The sequence below is a fragment of the Salmo salar genome, chromosome ssa26 (genome assembly GCF_905237065.1).
Source record: "Salmo salar chromosome ssa26, Ssal_v3.1, whole genome shotgun sequence".
In the NCBI taxonomy this organism is placed as follows: Eukaryota; Metazoa; Chordata; class Actinopteri; order Salmoniformes; family Salmonidae; genus Salmo; species Salmo salar.
The window spans coordinates 24026836-24048434 of NC_059467.1; the positions used below are offsets into that span (position 1 = coordinate 24026836).

The window sequence follows — 21599 nt, forward strand, 5'->3', positions numbered from 1 at the left end:
GTCGAGTCAGACTGATTTAAATATTTTCTTCAAGATGGCCGCCAGTGCATGACATCTCTGTTCACTTATTTCCCCTCTCTTTACCTCTGCTTGGTTTAAGGGAAATAGCACTTAATGGAGACACAAATTGAAACCAAAGCATGTTGCTTTAATGAGCAAAGCTGGCAACTAACTGTCCCTGATTGTGTCACTGTGAATACCTTTAGAAGACGAGCTCAGACTATGAGCAACCTGGGTGCATTCAGCAAGGCACAATGTTGTGCAACTTTCAGATAGCATGTAGAAATATAGCATGTAGAACAAACATGCCTCTCTGACATGTATAATAAGGAATCATGTCAGCTCTATTCATGACATTTCTATCTACAGCGTTTCCTAATGTTTGGATACTGAGCATGGCCCTCGTGACTGTGTTTAGGGCCAAACGTTGATGGGACGAGGCACATGTCTCACTGTATGAGACTGATGTTGGATTTCCATACATTTCTGACAGAGTGAAGTGGCCTAATATGTGGACTTTTACACGCACTCAGCATTAATCACAGTGTTGCCTGAAGTCTAAAAACATAAAACCCTCAACACCTCAAGGCTCAACACTAAATAGGTATCTTCTGCCACCGTCTGGTCAATGTGTGTATGTACTGCACCACCAGGAAGCTCACCCTTTTGCAGACCAGTGTTACTGTGCTGCTTTTGCAGCTCCCTACCTAGGCACTCACATATCTCTGGTTATGGGTTGAGAAAAAGGTGTCATGATAGTCAAGTATGCTGTTACAGTACTATGTATGACCAAAGTGTATTGAAATGGCACAGGCTTAGATGGGCACCTACTGGTTTACTGACTCTACCTGTCAAACATACTCTCGTAAAACTGACCATCCTACCGATCCTCGACTTCGGCGATGTCATCTACAAAATAGCCTACAACACTCTACTCAAGAAATTGGATGCAGTCTATCACAGTGCCATCCGTTTTGTCACCAAAGCCCCATATACTACCCACCACTGCGACCTGTACGCTCTCGTTGGCTGGCCCTCGATTCATACTCGTCGCCAAACCCACTGCCTCCAGGTCATCTACAAGTCTTTGCTAGGTAAAGCCCCGCCTTATCTCAGCTCACTGGTCACCATAGCAGCACCCACCCGTAGCACACGCTCCAGCAGGTATATCTCACTGGTCACCCCCAAAGCCAATTCCTCCTTTGGCCGCCTTTCCTTCCAGTTCTCTGCTGCCAATGACTGGAACGAACTACAAAAATCACTGAAGCTGGAGACTCATATCTCGCTCACTAGCTTTAAGCACCAGCTGTTAGAGTAGCTCACCGATCACTGCACCTGTACATAGCCCACCTGTAAATAGCCCATCCAACTACCTCATCCCCATACTGTATTTATTTATTTATTTATTTATCTTGCTCCTTTGCACCCCAGTATCTCTACTTGCACATTCATCTTCTGCACATCTATCACTCCAATGTTTAATTGGTATATTGTAATTACTTCACCACCATGGCCTATTTATTGCCTTACCTCCCTTATCTTACCTCATTTGCACACACTGTATATAGACTTTTTCTACTGTATTATTGACTGTATGTTTGTTTATTCCATGTGTAACTCTGTGTTGTTGTATGTGTCGAACTGCTTTGCTTTATCTTGGCCAGGTCACAGTTGTAAATGAGAACTTGTTCTCAACTAGCTTAACTGGTTAAATAAAGGTGAAATAAAAAAATAAAAAAATTAAAAGGAACTCACTTCTTATTAGCTTACAGTCTCCATCTAGTGGCCAAGAGTATGAAGTGCACTGGTTTATGTATGGTATGTGAACCCTGACATGAATATGGACCTCAAAGTAATATAATACATTTACCTCAATATAAATGGTATTCAAAGAAAAATAAACATCTGTATGACAACTTCTAACATTTACTTTTATTGTAAAGGTGATATATTCCAAAATATTAATATGTTAGAGGAGCAGAGAAAAAAGAGACGTAAAGACACGTAAAAAACATCTACACAAGACTTTGGTAAGACTCTTGGGTGATATTCTTATCAAAAAATCCACAGCAAAAAAACAAAAACAATTTTTTTTATCTTATAATAACAATGCACAAAATCATAGAGATTTCCATTGCGGTGTGTCTACATGAACAGTAGTACAGCTGAGTAAAAAGTCATACAGGAGATTTCTTGATCCTAGAAACATCTTTTTTTTCTTCTGAAGGATTATAAAATGCTGGAATGGCTGGGTAACTGTGCTTTAAGTTCTGGGATAATATACACTACCAAAGAGGATACTACAGGATATAGCCTAACAGTACTATCTCTTATTAAATCAATTGGTGTTTTCAACATTATCATTATTCAAGAATATTATACCACAACAAGTTTACAGTAATCTTGCAGAAGAATCCTATATGTAACAGAGCTAGTTAATTTACGAACAGAGGAAAATCAGTCAGGTTCATCAGATGCTAGGCATTATTTTGGGAAGCCAAGATCCTCTCTCGAAATGGCTGTTTGTTTTATGCTCGAGAAGAGACCAAGGGAATTCCTTCCTTCCTTCTTGTAAAATAACACATGACCTTTGACCTTGAAGGATGGGTCATTTCAGAATTTGCTAAACTCTTTCCAAACTCTGACTAGATAGAGGTGTATGCAGAACCAGTGTACCTTCCCCAATCTAGAATATTCAGATTCAGCCCTGGATTAAACCAAGAGAGATTAAGGTCCGTGCCAGTCCAAAACAGAGTGCATTGGGTCATTGAGTGACACTATGCCACCTCACTCTCCGTCCCATAACCAAGTTGCCCATAGGCACAGATCTAGGATCAGCTTACAATCCCCAAACCTAACCTGAACTGTCAGAGGGGAAAACAACTGACCTCACACCAGTGTTTATGGGCAACCTCCTCCCACTCCGTACCCATCCCATCCCGTCCCGCCCAACTTGGTCCATCTAGCAGGGGTGCACGTTACATGCTCGGATCTCCTTCCTGTCCTTGCAGCTGGGGAGCTGGGCACTCTTAAGCCTCCTCTTGGCTGTCATGAGCCGCTCCTGAATCCCCCCGCCACACAGCTTGGTACAGTCCGTCCAGCTGGACCATGGCCTCATCTTACAGCCTGACCAGAGAGAAAGAGAACGAGAGAGAAGGCATGGAGAAAGACATTTTATACATTTTCATGGAAATTTGTTCCTTGTTAAAGAATAGCAATGATCATATTGAAGATAATAACTATCAAAACTGACTGTGATTTAGTTTTCTATGAGTACATTTACATGCACACTAATAATGAAATATTAAACTGATCATGGCAGTAGGTAGATTATACAATAGTCATGTAAACACATTACTCTGCTTATCTTAATCGGGGGAAAGTCAAAGAAGTACGCATACGCCGATTAAAACATCTGGTTTTCTGAGCAATTGTTTTGTTAATTATTAGGACATGTAAACACCTTAATCGGCGTGCCAGCGGTGTATTTGATCTGTGAATGTGATAGCACCAGCCGAGTGAGCCTCCCTCTTTAGAGCGAGTAAAGTGTGTTCGGAACAACTGAATGTACGTGTCTTAGAAGTAGTTTTCACAAACAAACTTTATATGTCCCAACTCAGAATCAAATGTGCTTCCCAACAATAACATGTTCGCTGTGGTAAATCTTTTACCATTGAAGATTTTCTACACATATCAGAGTGCCATCAGGTAGCCTGATTTCAGATGTGTCCATGTAAACAGAATTAATAGGGAAAATCTTCATGCCAAGCATGTAAACATTTTAATCAAACTATTATATGAATCTGACTAACCACAATAATCACATTATTGTGTGCATGTATCCACACTCTATGATTTAGCTTGCTATGATTTGTGATGACAGTGATGATGATTACATCGTTGATGATTATGCAAATGATAATGACTATAATACTGCTGCTGACAATGGTTAAGGTGGTGGTAATGAGGCCTACCAACCTGGGTGTTCAGCGGTCGACGTGGTCTCCTCCCCCTGTCGACCCCCCTGTTTGCTCCTCCTCTTCTCCCTCGCCTCCTTGCGTCGTTTCTTCTCGTCGCTGTTGACCTGTCCATGGCCACCGCCGCGGTTACACTTCCTGATCTTACACTTCTTCCTCTGTACAGTCTCGGGACACGAGTCCCCTCCGAACTGAGGCTCCAGCTTCACCATGCGTGTCCTGATCATGTGACCTTTACCACAGGATTTGTTACACTCAGACCACTCCGTCCACTCTGACACCATACAGTCTGTCGCTGTAAAGAGAGAGAGAAAGAGAGAGAAAGAGAGAGAGAAAGAGAGAGAAAGAGAGAGAGAGAGAGAGAGAGAGAGAGAGGGGGATAGAGACAGACAGACAGAGAGAGAGAGAGAGAGAGAGAGAGAGAATGGAGAGGAGTGAGAGAGAGCGATGGAGAGGAGAGAGAGAGAGGGGGGATAGAGAGCGAGAGAGAGAGACAGAAGAGAGGGGGATGGGAGATAATGAAGAGGGGGACAGGGTGGAGTAAGAAAGGTGAAGAGTTAATATGGGAAGAAAGCTTGAAGATACACGTCATGACTTTGCATTAGTGTTCCTTGTTCTAAACATAACACAATATGAATCCCCTGGAAACAAATTCTCTGACTTATGTCCACAACGAGAACATTCTTACGAACTGTAAGGATGATTAGGGCTGCCCAGAATAATACGGCCAGCTTTATACCCTCACTAAGACTGAAGGAAGGCCAGTTAACAAGCTTTTTCACCGCAATACAATGACATGTCTGCCAAAGTTAAAGCTGGTTATTTCTGCCTTTTAATCCCATTCTTCACAATACAGCCCTTAAATTAGCTCCCTCATTTTCTAGGGAACAGAAGAAAGGAGAGGAGAAAGAGAGTATTTTCCTATGGTAATGTGTCTGCCAGTCTCGTACCTGACTAGAATATATATATAACCTATTAAGTCAGGCTTAAATGTGAGAGCACATGGGCACTTCTGGGTTCCAATGTTCCTTCTCATATAAACCTGCTAATACCCCACCAGGGTATTCTCATGATAACCCTATCTGGGAGAGTTTGGGCTGGAGATGAGACTATGGGCACCCCTAACGCAGATGTCAAACAGATGTGAACACACTAACAAGCCAAGTGTGTTTTAAGTGTGTTTGTGGCGTGTGTGTGCATGTGGATATGATAGAGAGTGTATTATAAGCAGACGGATGCTCGGTTGCACAATGAAGATACTAATCAGCATTATTATGAATTACACATGTGCAGTACTGTTTCAGTTGGTGTGTCCACACATGAAGAAAGTAGATTCACTCCAATGTGTGTGTGCGTGTGTGTGAATGTTCCTTACGACACTCTGGCAGCATGCACTTCTCCACCTGCTCCAGGTCCTCTGTACACTCTCCCAGCTCCACAGGAGACTTGAGCACGCGCTGCCTCGTCCGCATGCCCTTCCCACACGTCACACTGCAGTCACTCCAGTCAGACCAAGGAGACAGCATACAGGGGATGGTGTCTGTGCACACAGGACACACACAAAATCAGTGTCTATCTGATTTCATCTGGTTGGCATTTGTTGTGATGTGTGAGTGTTAGTGTGGGTGTACGTTTGTACAAGTGTTCATGTGTGTGTGCAGATGAGCGTGTGTGTGCATGTGTGTGTTTGTTTGTATAAGCCTGCATATGCTTATCTGTGTGTGTGTGTGTGTGTGTGTGTGTGTGTGTGTGTGTGTGTGTGTGTGTGTGTTTGTATAAGCCTGCATATGCTTATCTCTGTGTGTGTGTGTGTGTGTGTGTGTGTGTGTGTGTGTGTGTGTGTGTGTGTGTGTTTACTCACGACACTCTGGCATCATGCACTTCTCCACCTCCAGCACCTCAGCCCCACAGATGGAGCCGTCTGGGGGAGGCATCTTCACCATGCGTTCCCTTCTCTTCATGCCCAGCCCACAGGTGGCACTGCAGGAGTCCCACTCACCCCACTCTGTCACCAGACAACTGTTGAGTGCTGAAGAGAGGGGGGGAAAAGGCGGAGAGGGGGAAGAGAAGAGGAGGAGGGAATGAGAAAGGGAGAGGGAAGAGGAGGGGGGGTGGGGGAGAGGAAGAGAGGGGGAGTGGGTGTGTTCAATGGGAGAGACAGAACTTAATCCACATATGCATTACTTTGTCCTGTAATCACGCATAATTATACATCATCCTAATAGTTTGAACAGTACATTTGAATAATTTAGCAGATGCCCTTCCACTGAGAATTGATGCACACAATGAGCCTCATTTATCTACAGCATAGAAATACATAGATTTGTTTGTATGAAAAGCGCATACACAGATTAATCAAAACTTTTCCTCGGAAAATGTTTGTTTACCTGATTATAAACAAAAACGTTGGTAAATGCAGCAATGTTTGTGATAAATGACTTTGTGAACCATTGATTTCAGGGGTTAAAGCTACTCACTGCATTCCTCGTTCACAATACACTTCTCGTTCTCCTCAGTAGGCAAGGTACACACAGAGCCATCGTCAGGGAACTGCTTGACATAGCGTTCCCGGGACCGCAAGCCCATCCCACATGACATGCTGCACGGAGACCAGGTGATCCACTCTGACATCGTGCAGGTGGACCCTTCTGGGAGGTCGGGGGCAAAGTGCAGAAGGTCACAGCCAGTTATGGCATTTGAGTTGCATTCAGGATTTTAATGTCCTTACAGTGTTAGTAGCTACATCACACTTTATATAATCAACTAGTGTATGATGCATCTACATCATAGGACCTTCTGTTAGTCTCATTTATCATAATAAGACAATAGGAGACTATGAGCATCTATGTCAGCTCATGGCCATTAGAAGAGCTTGTACCAGTACACCTGTACCCACAGTGTTACCCAAGAGCTTGTACCAGTACGCCTGTACCCAAAGTGTTACCCAAGACCTTGTACCAGTACACCTGTACTCACAGTGTTACCCAAGAGCTTGTACCAGTACGCCTGTACCCACAGTGTTACCCAAGAGCTTGTACCAGTACACCTGTACCCACAGTGTTACCCAAGAGCTTGTACCAGTACACCTGTACCCACAGTGTTACCCAAGAGCTTGTACCAGTACACCTGTACCCACAGTGTTACCCAAGAGCTTGTACCAATACGCCTGTACCCACAGTGTTACCCAAGAGCTTGTACCAGTACACCTGTACCCACAGTGTTACCCAAGAGCTTATACCAGTACACCTGTACCCACAGTGTTACCCAAGAGCTTGTACCAGTACACCTGTACCCAAAGTGTTACCCAAGAGCTTGTACCAGTACGCCTGTACCCAAAGTGTTACCCAAGAGCTTGTACCAGTACACCTGTACCCACAGTGTTACCCAAGAGCTTGTACCATTACACCTGTACCCACAGTGTTACCCAAGAGCTTGTACCAGTACACCTGTACCCACAGTGTTACCCAAGAGCTTGTACCAGTACGCCTGTACCCACAGTGTTACCCAAGAGCTTGTACCAGTACGCCTGTACCCACAGTGTTACCCAAGAGCTTGTACCAGTACACCTGTACCCAAAGTGTTACCCAAGAGCTTGTACCAGAACGCCTGTACCCAAAGTGTTACCCAAGAGCGTGTACTAGTACGCCTGTACCCAAAGTGTTACCCAAGAGCTTGTACCAGTACGTCTGTACCCAAAGTGTTACCCAAGAGCGTGTACCAATACGCCTGTTCCCAAAGTGTTACCCAAGAGCGTGTACTAGTACGCCTGTTCCCAAAGTGTTACCCAAGAGCGCGTACCAATACGCCTGTTCCCAAAGTGTTACCCAAGATCGTGTACTAGTACGCCTGTACCCAAAGTGTTACCCAGAGCTTGTCCCAGAACGCCTGTACCCACAGTGTTACCCAAGAGCTTGTACCAGTACACCTGTACCCAAAGTGTTACCCAAGAGCTTGTACCAGTACGCCTGTACCCACAGTGTTACCCAAGAGCTTGTACCAGTACACCTGTACCCAAAGTGATACCCAAGAGTGTGTACTAGTACGCCTGTACCCAAAGTGTTACCCAAGAGCTTGTACCAGAACGCCTGTACCCAAAGTGTTACCCAAGAGCGTGTACTAGTACGCCTGTACCCAAAATGTTACCCAAGAGCTTGTACCAGTACGTCTGTACCCAAAGTGTTACCCAAGAGCGTGTACCAATACGCCTGTTCTCAAAGTGTTACCCAAGAGCGTGTACTAGTATGCCTGTTCCCAAAGTGTTACCCAAGAGCGTGTACCAATACGCCTGTTCCCAAAGTGTTACCCAAGATCGTGTACTAGTACGCCTGTACCCAAAGTGTTACCCAGAGCTTGTCCCAGAACGCCTGTACCCAAAGTGTTACCCAAGAGCTTGTCCCAGAACGCCTGTACCCAAAGTGTTACCCAAGAGCGTGTACCAATACGCCTGTTCCCAAAGTGATACCCAAGATCGTGTACTAGTACGCCTTTACCCAAAGTGTTACCCAGAGCTTGTCCCAGAACGCCTGTACCCAAAGTGTTACCCAAGAGCTTGTCCCAGAACGCCTGTACCCAAAGTGTTACCCAAGAGCGTGTACCAATACGCCTGTTCCCAAAGTGTTACCCAAGATCGTGTACTAGTACGCCTGTACCCAAAGTGTTACCCAAGAGCGTGTACCAGAACACCTGAACCCAAAGTGTTACCCAAGAGCGTGTACCAGTATGCCTGTACCCACAGTGTTACCCGAGAGCTTTGAAAATGCATAAGCTGTGAACACATTTATGCAACAGACATGTTTCTCCTCATTAATAACAACCCCCTGCTGTTGTTGCATTATGTTCAGGTGGGAGGGAGGGAGGATAAGAGTCGTTCTGGGTGAGACTCACATGGATTTATATCTAAACCCTCCCTCTCCAGACTGAAAGACTCATTAAGCTCTGCTCAATAAAGAAGCTCATCATTAATAAGATGAGCAAATCATTAATGGATCATTAATAAAAAGCAAATCATGAATAAGAGCCCAGAGTAAGAGCCCACGTGTGTGTGTGTGTGTGTGTGTGTGTGTGTGTGTGTGTGTGAGAGCCCATGCATACACACACTGATGCATACACACACCCACACCCACCCACCCACACACACACACACACACACACACACACACACACACACACACACACACACACACACACACACACACACACACACACACCTATTTTATTATTCATTAGTCTTTCACTGCAAGCAGCAAAGACGTGACACCGCTGTGTGTATTCTCATAACTTGTTATGTGTCTTTTAATAAAGCCTTAGTATCCACTGTGGCCTCCCAGCAGCTTTAGCCCATTACACATTTTATAGGCTTGTCTCAGAAACACAGTGTCCCTCTCACCTCTATGCTGCTACAACTTTATTGGCTGAGCTACAAACGAGCTGGGGGCTTTATCGATGACCCAACACCAATAAAGACCCGCAGTAAACCAGATTTTATCTTTCCCTGTTTTCTTTGCAAACCAGATTTTACCTTTCCCTGTCTTCTTTGCAATAACCTATGAAATGCTAACAAAGATGACGTCCACACTAATAAAGCTCCAAGAGCTTTATAAAGGGACTTGGTGGTCGGATGTTGAAGTTTGTTTTTAGATACACCAAGACAGCAACAAGAAATACACATTTCCAGATTCTATCCTAGATTGTATTTTAGTATATCTGTTCATGTCAATATACATTTGTGTAACGGGGGTGGTTCGGTGAACCACGTTCACTTGCGTTAGCTCCCTGAGCTAATATATCGGCTTTAGCTCAGGAGGCTAACACAGTCTTGTAAATCTCAGGTTAACCTTTGTTCGAAACCCCGCCATGTCTCATGAGCTGCCTAGTACATCCAACATACTGACCCTCGTCGCTGCAGCCGGGCCCCATGCAGGGCTCAAAGTCCTGGGTGTGAGGACAGGGTACACTGAGGTCCAACTGGGCCTTCAGCATCCTCTGTCTCATCCTCTTGCCCTTGTCACAGGTGGCTGAGCTGCAGGCTGACCAAGGAGACCAGTTGGAGTAGATACACGTCTCTGGAGTGTCGTCTGAAGGGAGGGAAAGTGGGAACGAGAGAGAGCAAGACAGAGAGAGGGAGGGAGGGGGGAGAAAGGGTGGCAGAGGAGGGGAGGGTTTAGAGGAAGAGAGAGGGGTAGAGAGAGAGAGAGAGAGAGAGAGAGAGAGAGAGAGAGAGAGAGAGAGAGAGAGAGAGGAGAAAGACATTCATCAAATGAAGGGCATAAACACAAACGTTCAAAGTCATAACTAGTTATGTTTTTCCTCATGTGTGTGTTGAGTGCCTAAGCCCCTCCTCACTAAGTAATGTGCTATTGAAACACTGATCTGACTCAAACCAAATCAAACACGTATGTCCCTGGGACATGTTAAGGACCGAAAATTCACTTGGAAGAATCTCAACTGCAGCAGTATTGATTTATTGAAAATGCCACTACTGATCAAATCTGCTTATGATTCCATCTGTGCAGCTTTCCCATGAGAGAGAGAGAAATAAAAGGCAACATGGAGGACGATTATGCTGAGCTGGGTTAACTAATTCTACTGTTTCTCAAGCTCTGGTTCTAATCTCCCACGCCTGGAGATGGGAAGAGGGAGAAAGAGAGAGAGAGAGAGAAAGAGGGAGAGAGAGAGAGAGACATGCCTTTCTCCTCTCTCTTGCTTATCGCTCCTCTATTACAACCTTTGTTGGCAGAGTTGGGGAGATACAGGGACACAGAGGGGAGAGAGAGATAAAGAGAGACACAGACCTTCCTCTTTCTCCTCCTGGGCGATATCAGCCACAATGTCGTCCACGTTATCAGGCACGATGTTGCACTGCTCTCCCTGCGGACAGAGAAACACAGGCCTGCGTTGTGGAATACATACCACTCTGTTGTGATAAGATCCTCCGTTTGCCTCTGGCGGCTATCAGACAGAGAAGGGGGTAAACAGGGAGGTCAGCTGATGCATCCTCTCACCTTTGCTGGAGCTCACAGATACACACACGTTGTCGCTATCTAGCTAGCGTATTTAGTTATCTGTCTTTCTAGCGAACGAGGAGGTGATATGGGGACATGCTGATAATGGCATTCAGCTGTCATAACAACAGAGGTCCGCTTAGGGCAAGTGACAAACGATCAGAGTGATAGGGTGTGTGTGTGGGGCTGGGGGCATTGCTGTGTGTGTGCGATTGTGCGTGCGTGCACGTGTGTGCTTGTACCTGCATGCTTCAGTGTGTGAGGATCAATAGATTGACAAAGGCTATAATAGAGTAGATGGAGAGATTCCAGTTGAGTCTACCAGGCTGGATGCTGTGTAAATGCTATAGTCCACTGACATTTACATCACTGTTCAACACCTGTTCTCTTCAAACTGCACCTATACAACTAACATCTATATCTACAGCTGTATTGACCCACAACATCTACAGTTAGACACTGGAACAATGCAGAGGGAGTTAAAATAAAGTTACTTTCTTCTCAGACTGAAAATATCTCTCTTCCTCTCAGTGTTTGAAGATTTGAAGTTGACATTTCTAGTTCAATACACCAATATGTTCCATTGTGCTGTTTACCTTCTCATTTCAAATCGTATACCGAAACAACGTTATGAACACAGCCACATAATCAAACGTTTGTAACCGCTTCGAGATCTTAGAGCCAACCTCAAACATTCCTTGACGCGCATGAAATCAGGTTGTGTTGGTGACAGCTGGAGGGAAAGAACAAGAGGAGTGAGTAGAGTGTGAGACAGACAGAGGATGGAAATAGGAAGTGAAGTGAGCAAAGAAAGAGGATCGAGGCAACAAAAGTGGGAGAGATTTAGCAGCAAAAGGAACGGAAAGAGTGGAGAGAGATGAATGGATGGACAGACCTTTCGGGCGATGCGCTCCACTACTACCCTGGCCACGGGGGTGATGGCGCCCCCCTCAGGGTCGTAGAAGGGGCTCTGGGGGTGGTCCAGGCTAGTCAGGGGCCGGATCTTCTCCTGAGGGACTGTGGGCTTGTTGGGAGACTGGAGGTCAGAACACACACACACACATGAAGAGTCAACATAGATACATGACTGTGCTTTTCATGTCAATATGTGTTCCATTGTAGTATTGAGGAACAGTGTCATGATATAAGTGATAAAATATGTATTTGCAGATAACCTTGAAAGGTTGCAATAGGTCTCTTCATGTGCAATATGGAGGTATGCAACACATCTATAATATAGTCTTGTCCCAGCACAAATAACATATGGCCTCCTAAGACTGGCAAACCTAGATTATACTAGTCACAAAGCCACATCCACTAAAACAACATGAATCCATAGATCTGGGTCAGGGACACTGTGGGTTATGGGGTTATGTGGTGAAACTGTTGTCATTAGTCTGCAACAAACGTCTGCTAGCAGGGGGCTAACACAGCAAACACAGCCACAGGGCTTCTGAAGGCACAACACTGGAAAACAAGCCATCCACTAGTCTGAACATAAAGGGTTGACATGTAACTTCGTAAAGTGCTGTTGTGTTATGGTGATCAAAATCTTTCACACCTGTGAACTTCTGATATGTTATGTGTCAGGCATAACCCTCCATTACAATGTACAGAATGTGGTTGCTACATCACTACATACATCCTACTGTTTCACACCAGTGGAGAGCAGAGTCACACAGTGAGCGAGAACACCACAGGAGGTTACCAGGAGCTGTTTTAACAACTCCAAACGTCAACTTCAGGCTTCCTGAAACAACAGAGACCACTAAAATATATAGACACCGTTCAATAATAAAACACTCTACAACCTCATTTCATAACTCTTGACCGGTTCTTGCACAACTTGTTGCTGAGGCTCCAGACATTTGTTATGAGTAAGGTCATTGGTGGGGCGATGCCAAATCAAACAGGGGAGTAACAGTTCAACAGGTTTGTCTGTGAACTCCCAGGGATCAGCCAAAGGTCTGTCTGTGATCTCACACAGCACAGTCATAGACTCTCCTCAACCAGTCTGCCCATACGGAAAAAATGTAATATTGACATATATACAGAGTGTACAAAACATTAGGAATACCTGCTCTTCCATGACAGACTGACCAGGTGAATCTAGGTGAAAGCTATAGTACCTCATTGATGTCACTTAAATCCACTTCAATCAGTGTAGATGAAGGGGAGGAAACAAGTTAAAGAAGGATTTTTAAGCGTTGAGACAATTGAGACATGGATTGTGTCATGAGTTGGCCTGTGGGTAAGGTTTATGACCCCCATAAATGCCTTTCTCCCTTCCCCTCTCTCTGACCCTACTGAAGGACTTTTGAATAGCCTTTGTTAAATATAGAGAGTCTGGGAACATCAAACAAGTTGGGGGAAAGGAACCATATTTTGGTAATAGAACCAGTTGGAAATATGCGTTGGTACTTAATGAGTATGGATGTCAGTTCGGTTGTCATCTGAGACATTATGACTGATGACAGGACGACATAAACTGTATCTGGGAAAGTCTACACATTCTAGTTATCAGATTCACATGGAATTGTTGTGCAATTTAAATCTTTGATATTAAAACTCTTTGTTAGGAGTTTAAATGTAATTTTAGCTTCCAAACGAGAGAATTGGGTTTTCATAAGGAAAGAGCCCTGACCAATCAGTGGCCGGCCCCTGTGAAGAGACAGGGGTTATAAACGATGAAACACACCCTTCTCCCCTCGTCACTATATAAGTCAGTGACAAAAACGTAATCAGTCTGTTCCGGGTACGTGAGGTCTGCAGCCTCTGCGTTAAAAGGACTCACATGTCAAGTACAGAACTAAGCCAACCTCGGCGTGAGCTTTGGTTGCGAATGGTATGAACTTTGAACCCTTATTCACTACAGAAGTGATACTTCCTAGCCGTTGAGTTAGCAGCGGCCGCTGTAGACGTGGGCTAGGAAAGGACGGACGATGGATCCAATCTAACACACAACGAAGATACTACAACGTATCCAATTTACCAGCAGTGACATTCTTCCGAGGACAGGAAGATCTCTGTTGGCCAACACGGCCAGCATCTATGACCAACCTACCGAAGCGCAGCTCAGAGTAAATATTTATTGCATTTTCCTTTTCCAAATGGGCGGTAATTTAGAATGCATAAGATTCTGTATTTACGATAGCAAAGCTGTTTCTGTGTTCCTCAGTCTTCCCGCTCTTTCATTCAAGCCCAACCCCCTTTCTTTGTGTAACAAGCCGCCATGCCGGTTTAGCCCACTAGGGCACATTTTCCTATCATTTCCTTGTAACCATATCTGTTTGTTTATGTATTTCTGTGAATTATTTAGTTTAGTAAATAAATGATTTTAAGACAATTGATGTATGGATGACTCATAGTGAAGACTGGGTTCGTGCAGATAACCAACAATTTACGACGTTTAAATGAGACTAACGTGAGGTAAACTAACACATCATTAATGAGGAGACGAATCGATCAGATATTATAATATCTGAAAGTTATATTAGGAAAATTATAACTTTGTAATCTGAATATTTTCCTTGGTGCCCCGACCTTCTAGTTAATTACAGTTACACAATTAATCAGTTTAATCGCATAATAATAATTACAGAGAGTTATTTGATAAACATGTCTTCAGTTTAATGATGCCAAATACACGACAATTGTGTATGTGTACCATTCAGAAGGTGAATGGGCAAGACAAAAGATTTAAGTGCCTTTGAACGGGGCATGGGAGTAGGTGCCAGGCACTTGTAGAGTCCATGCCCCGATGAATTGATGCAGTTCTGAGGGCAAAAGGGGGTGCAACTCAATATTAGAAAGGTGTTCCTAATGTTTTATACACTCAGTGTATTGCAATATTATTTGTGACAATATCTTAATATTATTTTTGTGTTAGTCGGCTGTACATGCACCAAAATCCCAGTATTTCTCCATCATAGCTTGTTCTCCATCTTCTTTTTAAATACTGAACTAATTTGTTTTCAGCACTTTTATTTCCATGACTGATCAAAAGTCGTTTTCTCATGGCTCTCTCTTGTCCCTCTGCAGCAGACATATTTTTGGAACATCGCATTGCAGTATCGAATAGTAATACATATAGATTCATGAGAATCGCAATTGATATCGTATCGTGATAATATGGTATCGTGGGGTCCCTGGGAACTCCCAGCCCTATAAGAACGTGTGATTTTATACAGTAGGTGGTGTGAGTGATGTGTGATGTCTGGGGCTTGTGAATATTAGAGCGTGTAGTTGTGACATTTTGAGGGGTTAATTGACCTCATAGGTGACCCCGTTGTCGGTGCCTGCATCCCAGGGGATCATATCTTGGACAACCCTCTGGGCCCAACCACACTCCTTGGTGCAGAGGTCCTCTGCAGACAGCCCCACGTTCCAGTCAGGGCTGGGCCCCAGCATGGTGAGGAAGGACATCAGGTGTCGAGTACGGTCCACTGAGAACTCAGCCGACGGGGCAGCACGACTGGAGGACAGAGAGAAGGGACTATTTTGAAGAAAGTCACAATTGCAATAATTGTGATATGTGATGTTTTACCTACCTTTAGTTGATCAATGCACTGATTGCAAGTCACTCTGGATAAGGGTGCCTGTTAAATGACTAAATATGAAAAGTAGAAGAGAGAAAAGAGAGAGTAGACAGCGAGAGAAAGAGGAAGAGAGAGAAAGAGAGAGAGAGAGAGAGAGAAAGAGAGAGGAAGAGAGCGAGAGAGAGAACAGAAATACTGACTGAAGTCCCTAAACAGCATGAAAAAGAGAAAGAGGGATAGCAAGGAAAGGGAGATGAAGAACGAGGAAAGGATGAGAGCAGGGGTACTTAAGTCGACAGAGATGTAGAGAAGTTTCTTTGCTGCCTCAGGCATGCCCTGCGCATCCAGCTCACCCCCTACAACAGTTCAACACAGAGCTGCCAGCCAGAGGTAAAGAGTAATATCCACCCCTAAATACTTTACTGGTGGCAGAGAGCCATGAATATATATATATATTGTGTGTCTGTGTGTGTGTGTGTGTGTGTGTGTGTGTGTGTGTGTGTGTGTGTGTGTGTGTGTGCAACAGATAATGCTGTGATGAGCGATCACACACACACCCAAAGAGAAGTGTGCGCTAGTTCACAGACAGTCACAAGCACAATAATGCACATGGCAGCACAAATGTCTGTTCAGAAATACTTTTTCCTAGTACCAAACCACCGCATTTCTAATGAACGTTTATCAGGGGTTGATGGATACCTCCCACCCTCCTACACCCTATCCCTCCTGCCACCCTGTCAATTACAAGTCGGCTTTGTGTTGGGTCCAATGTGGCTGTCAGAGATAAACCTAAGGCCTCCGAGACTGGCTGAGCTGAGCAAAGGGACGCGGTGACACGCGGTGAGGGGGAAGAGGGGACGGCTGGCAGCCTGCTGTGTGTTCCCAGAGGATTAGAGCTCTTACCCATGCTTAGAGGTGATTATTACTGTGTATAGGAGGACAAGTCAGGACTGGATAGGACAGGGCTGGACAGAACTGGACAGGACAGGGCTGAGGTGTGTGTGGTGATAGAAAATCTGATGGATTTACCGGCAGATGAAGAACAGAACAGTGACAGGAGAATAGCAGGAGGGATAATTGTTTCATGTGATAATTGAGCTTCCGTACAGTCTCAGAAGGTGCTATGTAGAACCATACAGTATATCATAACGCCTTTCATTGAGGGCCTAGTTATACCCTAACACTTATACCCTAACACAGTGGTGTCAGATAACTCCTGGTTTACAGGCCACATCAGGCTTGCAAGTGAATTTATGTTGGCTTGCAAAGTGATGTGCAATTCCTATTGAAATCCAGCCAGAGTTAGGATATCCAACAAGTGGAATTTTCTATCACCAGCAATCTGCATTGAGAATGACTGCCATGGTAGGGAAGACTGAAAACGTATACTACCACAATGATCTACACTGGAACAGCCATATCTATAATGGGTGTGTCATGACTGTCCTGATCAGGTCAGGGTACAGGAGACCACCACCCTACAGATTATCTCCCAAAACCCCAACAGAGGAGGAGAGATCTAGGGGTCTGAAGATGTGGGGGTTTTATGACCCCTCACGCCATAATAAACCTTAGGCCACAGAGAAATTCCTTTGTCCTCACAATGGAATTCTGGCCTCAGAACATTAAACATGCAATAAAGGGACTTTGGAACAATGGTTTCCGTCAGCCACAACAGTGGTCATGACGAGAGGTGGAATATGAAAATGTATGTAACTTTTGAATTGTTATTAAAGGTTAAGAGATGACGTTATTATGAAAACATTGTACCTTTAAGAGTTTTCCCAGTATATGCCTGATGTTTATACATTGTACGTTGTGTGGAAAATATCCAAATCAAAGAGAATGTTTTGGTAAAGATGAGATGTGAAGGTAGTGTCTAAAATAGGATTTTAGTCAAATCTAGGCCTTGCCCCTTAACTTGGTCCGCCCAGAGAATTGCCCTAAAGGCGGTTACGCCCACTTCTGACCCAAGGGTATAAGACAGGAGAGTGAAGAATTAACATAGGAGACTAATTGACCCCAAGCTGCAGCGAAGGTCTTACAAAGTCAACGAACCCCAAAACGAAACACAAGGTTGAAGACAAAGAAATCTTTTTCTACACGAGCTACGGACGAGTAGCTGTGTCTAAGCGGGTGAATTCAAGCCGAACCACCCAGCCTCCACTCTCCATTGAATCGTGGTATATACACCGTTCGAGTCCGAAGCTGTGAGCTCTGAGCTACAGAGCTGTCTGTCCTCAGAAGACCCCTTTCAGATCAAGGGCGAGGGATCAGACCACTTAGCCAAGAAGGACACTGACATCGTGAGGACAACCAGAGAGTTGCGCCGGAGAAGTGCGTCATTGAGAAGCCTAAACGACACACGCGGAGCTTCCCACCTGAGACCTCCAACACGTAATTACATCATTATATTCTGACCCATAAGAGCGGCAGTTCGGGGCAAGGCTAGGTTTAAATAAGCATGGCTGACAAATGAACCCAAATGTATATTTCTCTCATGTACTTTCTTGGTTTCTCTCTCTTTTAAATCCCCATTTTGGGTAACACGCGCCATAGTGTGTTGGCCCGTTATACTAAGTCCTAATCAATAGCTAGACTGTGTTTTGTGTATGTGTATTTTTATCATCATTTTAGCTTGCTAGTAAATAAATAATCAACTAAGATTGGTGTGGTAAACTCATTGGTGAAGCCCGGGTCCGTGCAGATTCCCCGGATTATGCGACGTTCAGAATGAGACTGTAGAGGAAATTGATTAATTTAGCGACTGTTGTAAAATCGATATTCTGATATCCTTTGAGTTAATTTGGGAAATAGAAACTCAATCAAAATACTGTTCCCATGGTGCCCCAGGTTGATGAGTTAATAATTGCTTGATTCATTGCTTAATTCATTTAATCACGCAATTATAAACCGTTAATCATTCGATGAGCAACAGTCGTCACATTAACTAATACAACGTCACGACATATGGCGCCCCCTGTGAGGACTCTAAGATAGGACTAGGCCGCACTGTTGGGTTATTCCATATCAATTGTGTAGCAAGATACATACATTCCATTAATAGCTATAGGCAGGACTAGTGCGGGAGAGAAGTGTGTGTGTCGGTCCATTTCACCCAGATACTGGTCGGAATAGAACGACCCCGGTTGTATATCTGACCAAAGCAGTGTGAAGGGGGGTCTACTGAATGCTACGAGCTAGGACATATGTACCAGCCGATGTAGGCATTCTGAGAAATAATACTCGTTGGGCCTAATGTAGTGTTATTTCTGTCGATCGCTTTCAGGAGTGATCTCGACGCTCCGAGAGCTGGCAAGCACCGCTTTTGAAGCATCAAAAGCAAGCCGGGCTAAGAGCCCGGACCCCTCAACTTTCGAGCTTAGGCGGGAACCATCACTCGAATTAGAAGGGGCTGCATCAGGGACATATGCGGTAAAAGATGACGATCAAAGGGGGTGGCTACCAAGTAACCACCACCCTGACAACCACCGCCGTAACAATAGCTACGATGAACGTCCCCAATCTAACAGGTCCCGTAGAGATCAACCTAGCCGACATGCCCCTCCGCCTAACTCTCACAAAGGGTCAGGACACAAGGGTAACAAGGGTAACAAGGGCAACAAAGTGTTCAACAATGATTTAAACGCTAACCGAAATGATATAGAAGCTCTGATAAAAGATGTACTGCATCGTAAGAAATTTGAGAAAGAGGACAAGGATAAGTCCTCATGACTAGGTGTAAAATCGTTGGAAACCGAGTCCGCCGAAATTCATGCAATTCAAGAGGACGCAAACATTTCCATTACCCCCGCCCCCACTCAAATCCCTGTCCAGGTACCGCCCGTTCTAGACACAAGCCCGCAGGTTTTGTCTACAGACTTGGACACGGAGGTGGAGATGCACGAGATAAGCAGCTTTGCAACAGATGATTCCTCTCCCATTCCGATAGAGGACCCACTGGGTCACGTAGGTGACTTATCTGTCTTGGAAATCGACGCAGATTACAAACCGCTCCGTTCTCCCAACCCACTCCATTTTGTTGGGGATATGACGAGAAAAACCAACTCGAACAGGCCATACCTTAGAACAGTCCTGGAGGACTGTGTGACCTGTCACGCTCTGATAGATTCGGGTTCGACAATTTCCCTCATATCCGAAACCTTGCTGGATGAACTAAAAAGGGCAGTGGACCCAACAAAACGTTGGTTGAAAACGGAACATTGCGATACGAATCTTCGAGGTTTCACTCAAGCTACCTCGCCCCTAACCAAACGTCTCCTACTTAAACTCAACTTCGAAAGCGTGTCACTGATACACCCAGTGTATGTGACTAGCATCGAAATCGAACGGATGCTGATTGGGAGTGATTTAATTGACCGTTTGGTACCACTAATGGATTGGAAAACCAATCAAATCTGGTCACAAATACCTATGCCAACTCCGTTGACTTCTCCGCATTCTTCCAAGGCTACCTGCCATACATTGTGCAACGACGTGGGTCCGACGTCAGCATCTGACGCAAACCCGGTGAACTTGGCCATGAGCCCGCCATTTGTGGCAAATGACAATGTGAGTTCGACTCGGAACTTAACTGAACATGAGGTTTTCTTGTGTGGCTTGGGTGATTCACCAGCCGACACTTACCGCCCTCCTCTGATAGGGGGCGTGTGCCTGAACGGCATTATGGCTGAGGATACCAGGCTGGCCACCTGGTCAGAAAAATCCGCAATCAGTTTGGAAATGTTCAACGAAATTTCGAAAACAGCTATCTGCCATCCCCTTGTGCCGAAAACTTTTAGATTTCCACTGGGAACGACTCCCCAGACAACACTCACCGCAATAGGGGTGTGTGCGCTATCGATCCGCATTGGAACCAAGGAATTATCCCACTACCTACTGGTTGTCGCGGACCTCCCACATACAGTGTATGTGGGAGCGGATATCTTGGTAAGATTGGGTGTTAAACTTGATACCATACACCAAGTTCTTTGGTCTTTGGCGCAGCCAAACCAACATGCCTTGTCTTTCGACCCGGTGCGAATGGCTTCCGGGCAGACTATTCCTGAAGCTTGCAAGGCGATAACTGAGTCCGCCATGTTGATACCGGCAAGAACCACAGAGGTTTCTGTAAGACTGAACCTGGCGCCCGGATACCGGATGGAAGGCACCACTGCGTTCTTCCAACCCTCTCCAAAACTATTCGACTTGGGGCTAACTATCAATGGCAACCCACTGTTGGAACTAACCGCTAGATCCACTTACCTCCTGGTACAAAATCTGACTCAAGCGGATATTTCCATTCCTCGGCACACTCAGCTAGGAACATTGATCGATTACGCCTTCCATGATTTTGAACTAGTTGTTCCCGTGATTGGGCCTCTTTCGTCCTCCCTAGACCTAGATGGCGAGGGAGGTACACTGTTTACTTGTCAGTCAAAAGCAATAGCACTAACTCCCGTATTGCCACTGGACGACACATCGGCGTTCCGGCTGGATGTCGATCCTGACAGCAACCTGTTAATATACTCCATCGTCACGGAGGATGATATTGCGTCTCCTCCGGCATGCGAAGTACACTCTTGTGAGGTAACAACCGATGACTCTTCCAAAAGTGACATGCCGTCACCACCCAATGAAGACCTGTACAATGTCGCCGAACCATATCCTGGTTTCCATGCACAGGTAATACAACTACTGTCGGAGGCTGATGCTCTTGTCAATGACACTGAACGCCAACAGTTGAGAGAATTGTTTAATAAACACAGTGAGATCTGGTCGACAGACTCGCTGGATTGCGGGGTTACGGGTATCCATGTGGTGCGTATTCCTACGCCACCCGGAGCAACTCCTACGTTTGTTAGACAATACAAAATCCCACTCGCAGCATACGCAGCAGTACAAGAGATTATCGATTCCTTATTAGCTAAACGGATAATCAGGGAATGTAACAGTACATACAGCGCTCCCGTGTGGCCCGTTCTGAAACCAACGGGTAAATGGCGTCTTACCATTGACTATAGACAACTCAACAAACTGGTTCCGTTGTCTCGTTGGCCAATGACACAGCTCGACCAAGAGTT

General features: G+C 45.0%; 1 protein-coding gene across 4 annotated transcripts in view; it reads right to left on the bottom strand.

Moving 5' to 3' along the window:
• Positions 1-1912: 1912 nt before the first annotated feature.
• LOC106587461 (spondin-1) overlaps positions 1913-21599 on the bottom strand; it is a 145520-nt gene continuing 125833 nt past the window's right edge. The window contains exons 8-16 of one of the 4 annotated variants that reach the window (XM_014175871.2): positions 15251-15452; positions 11874-12014; positions 10769-10925; positions 9869-10051; positions 6455-6625; positions 5839-6006; positions 5353-5517; positions 3979-4272; positions 1913-3126 (exon numbers count right to left, since the gene is read on the bottom strand). In XM_014175871.2, the coding sequence (XP_014031346.1) occupies positions 2963-3126; positions 3979-4272; positions 5353-5517; positions 5839-6006; positions 6455-6625; positions 9869-10051; positions 10769-10925; positions 11874-12014; positions 15251-15452 (1645 nt within the window). In that variant the 3' untranslated portion in view covers positions 1913-2962. Of the gene's footprint in view, positions 3127-3978; positions 4273-5352; positions 5518-5838; positions 6007-6454; positions 6626-9868; positions 10052-10768; positions 10926-11873; positions 12015-15250; positions 15474-21599 lie in introns of all 4 variants that reach the window. The other 3 variants (XM_014175869.2, XM_014175873.2, XM_014175872.2) reach the window with 3 other exon arrangements.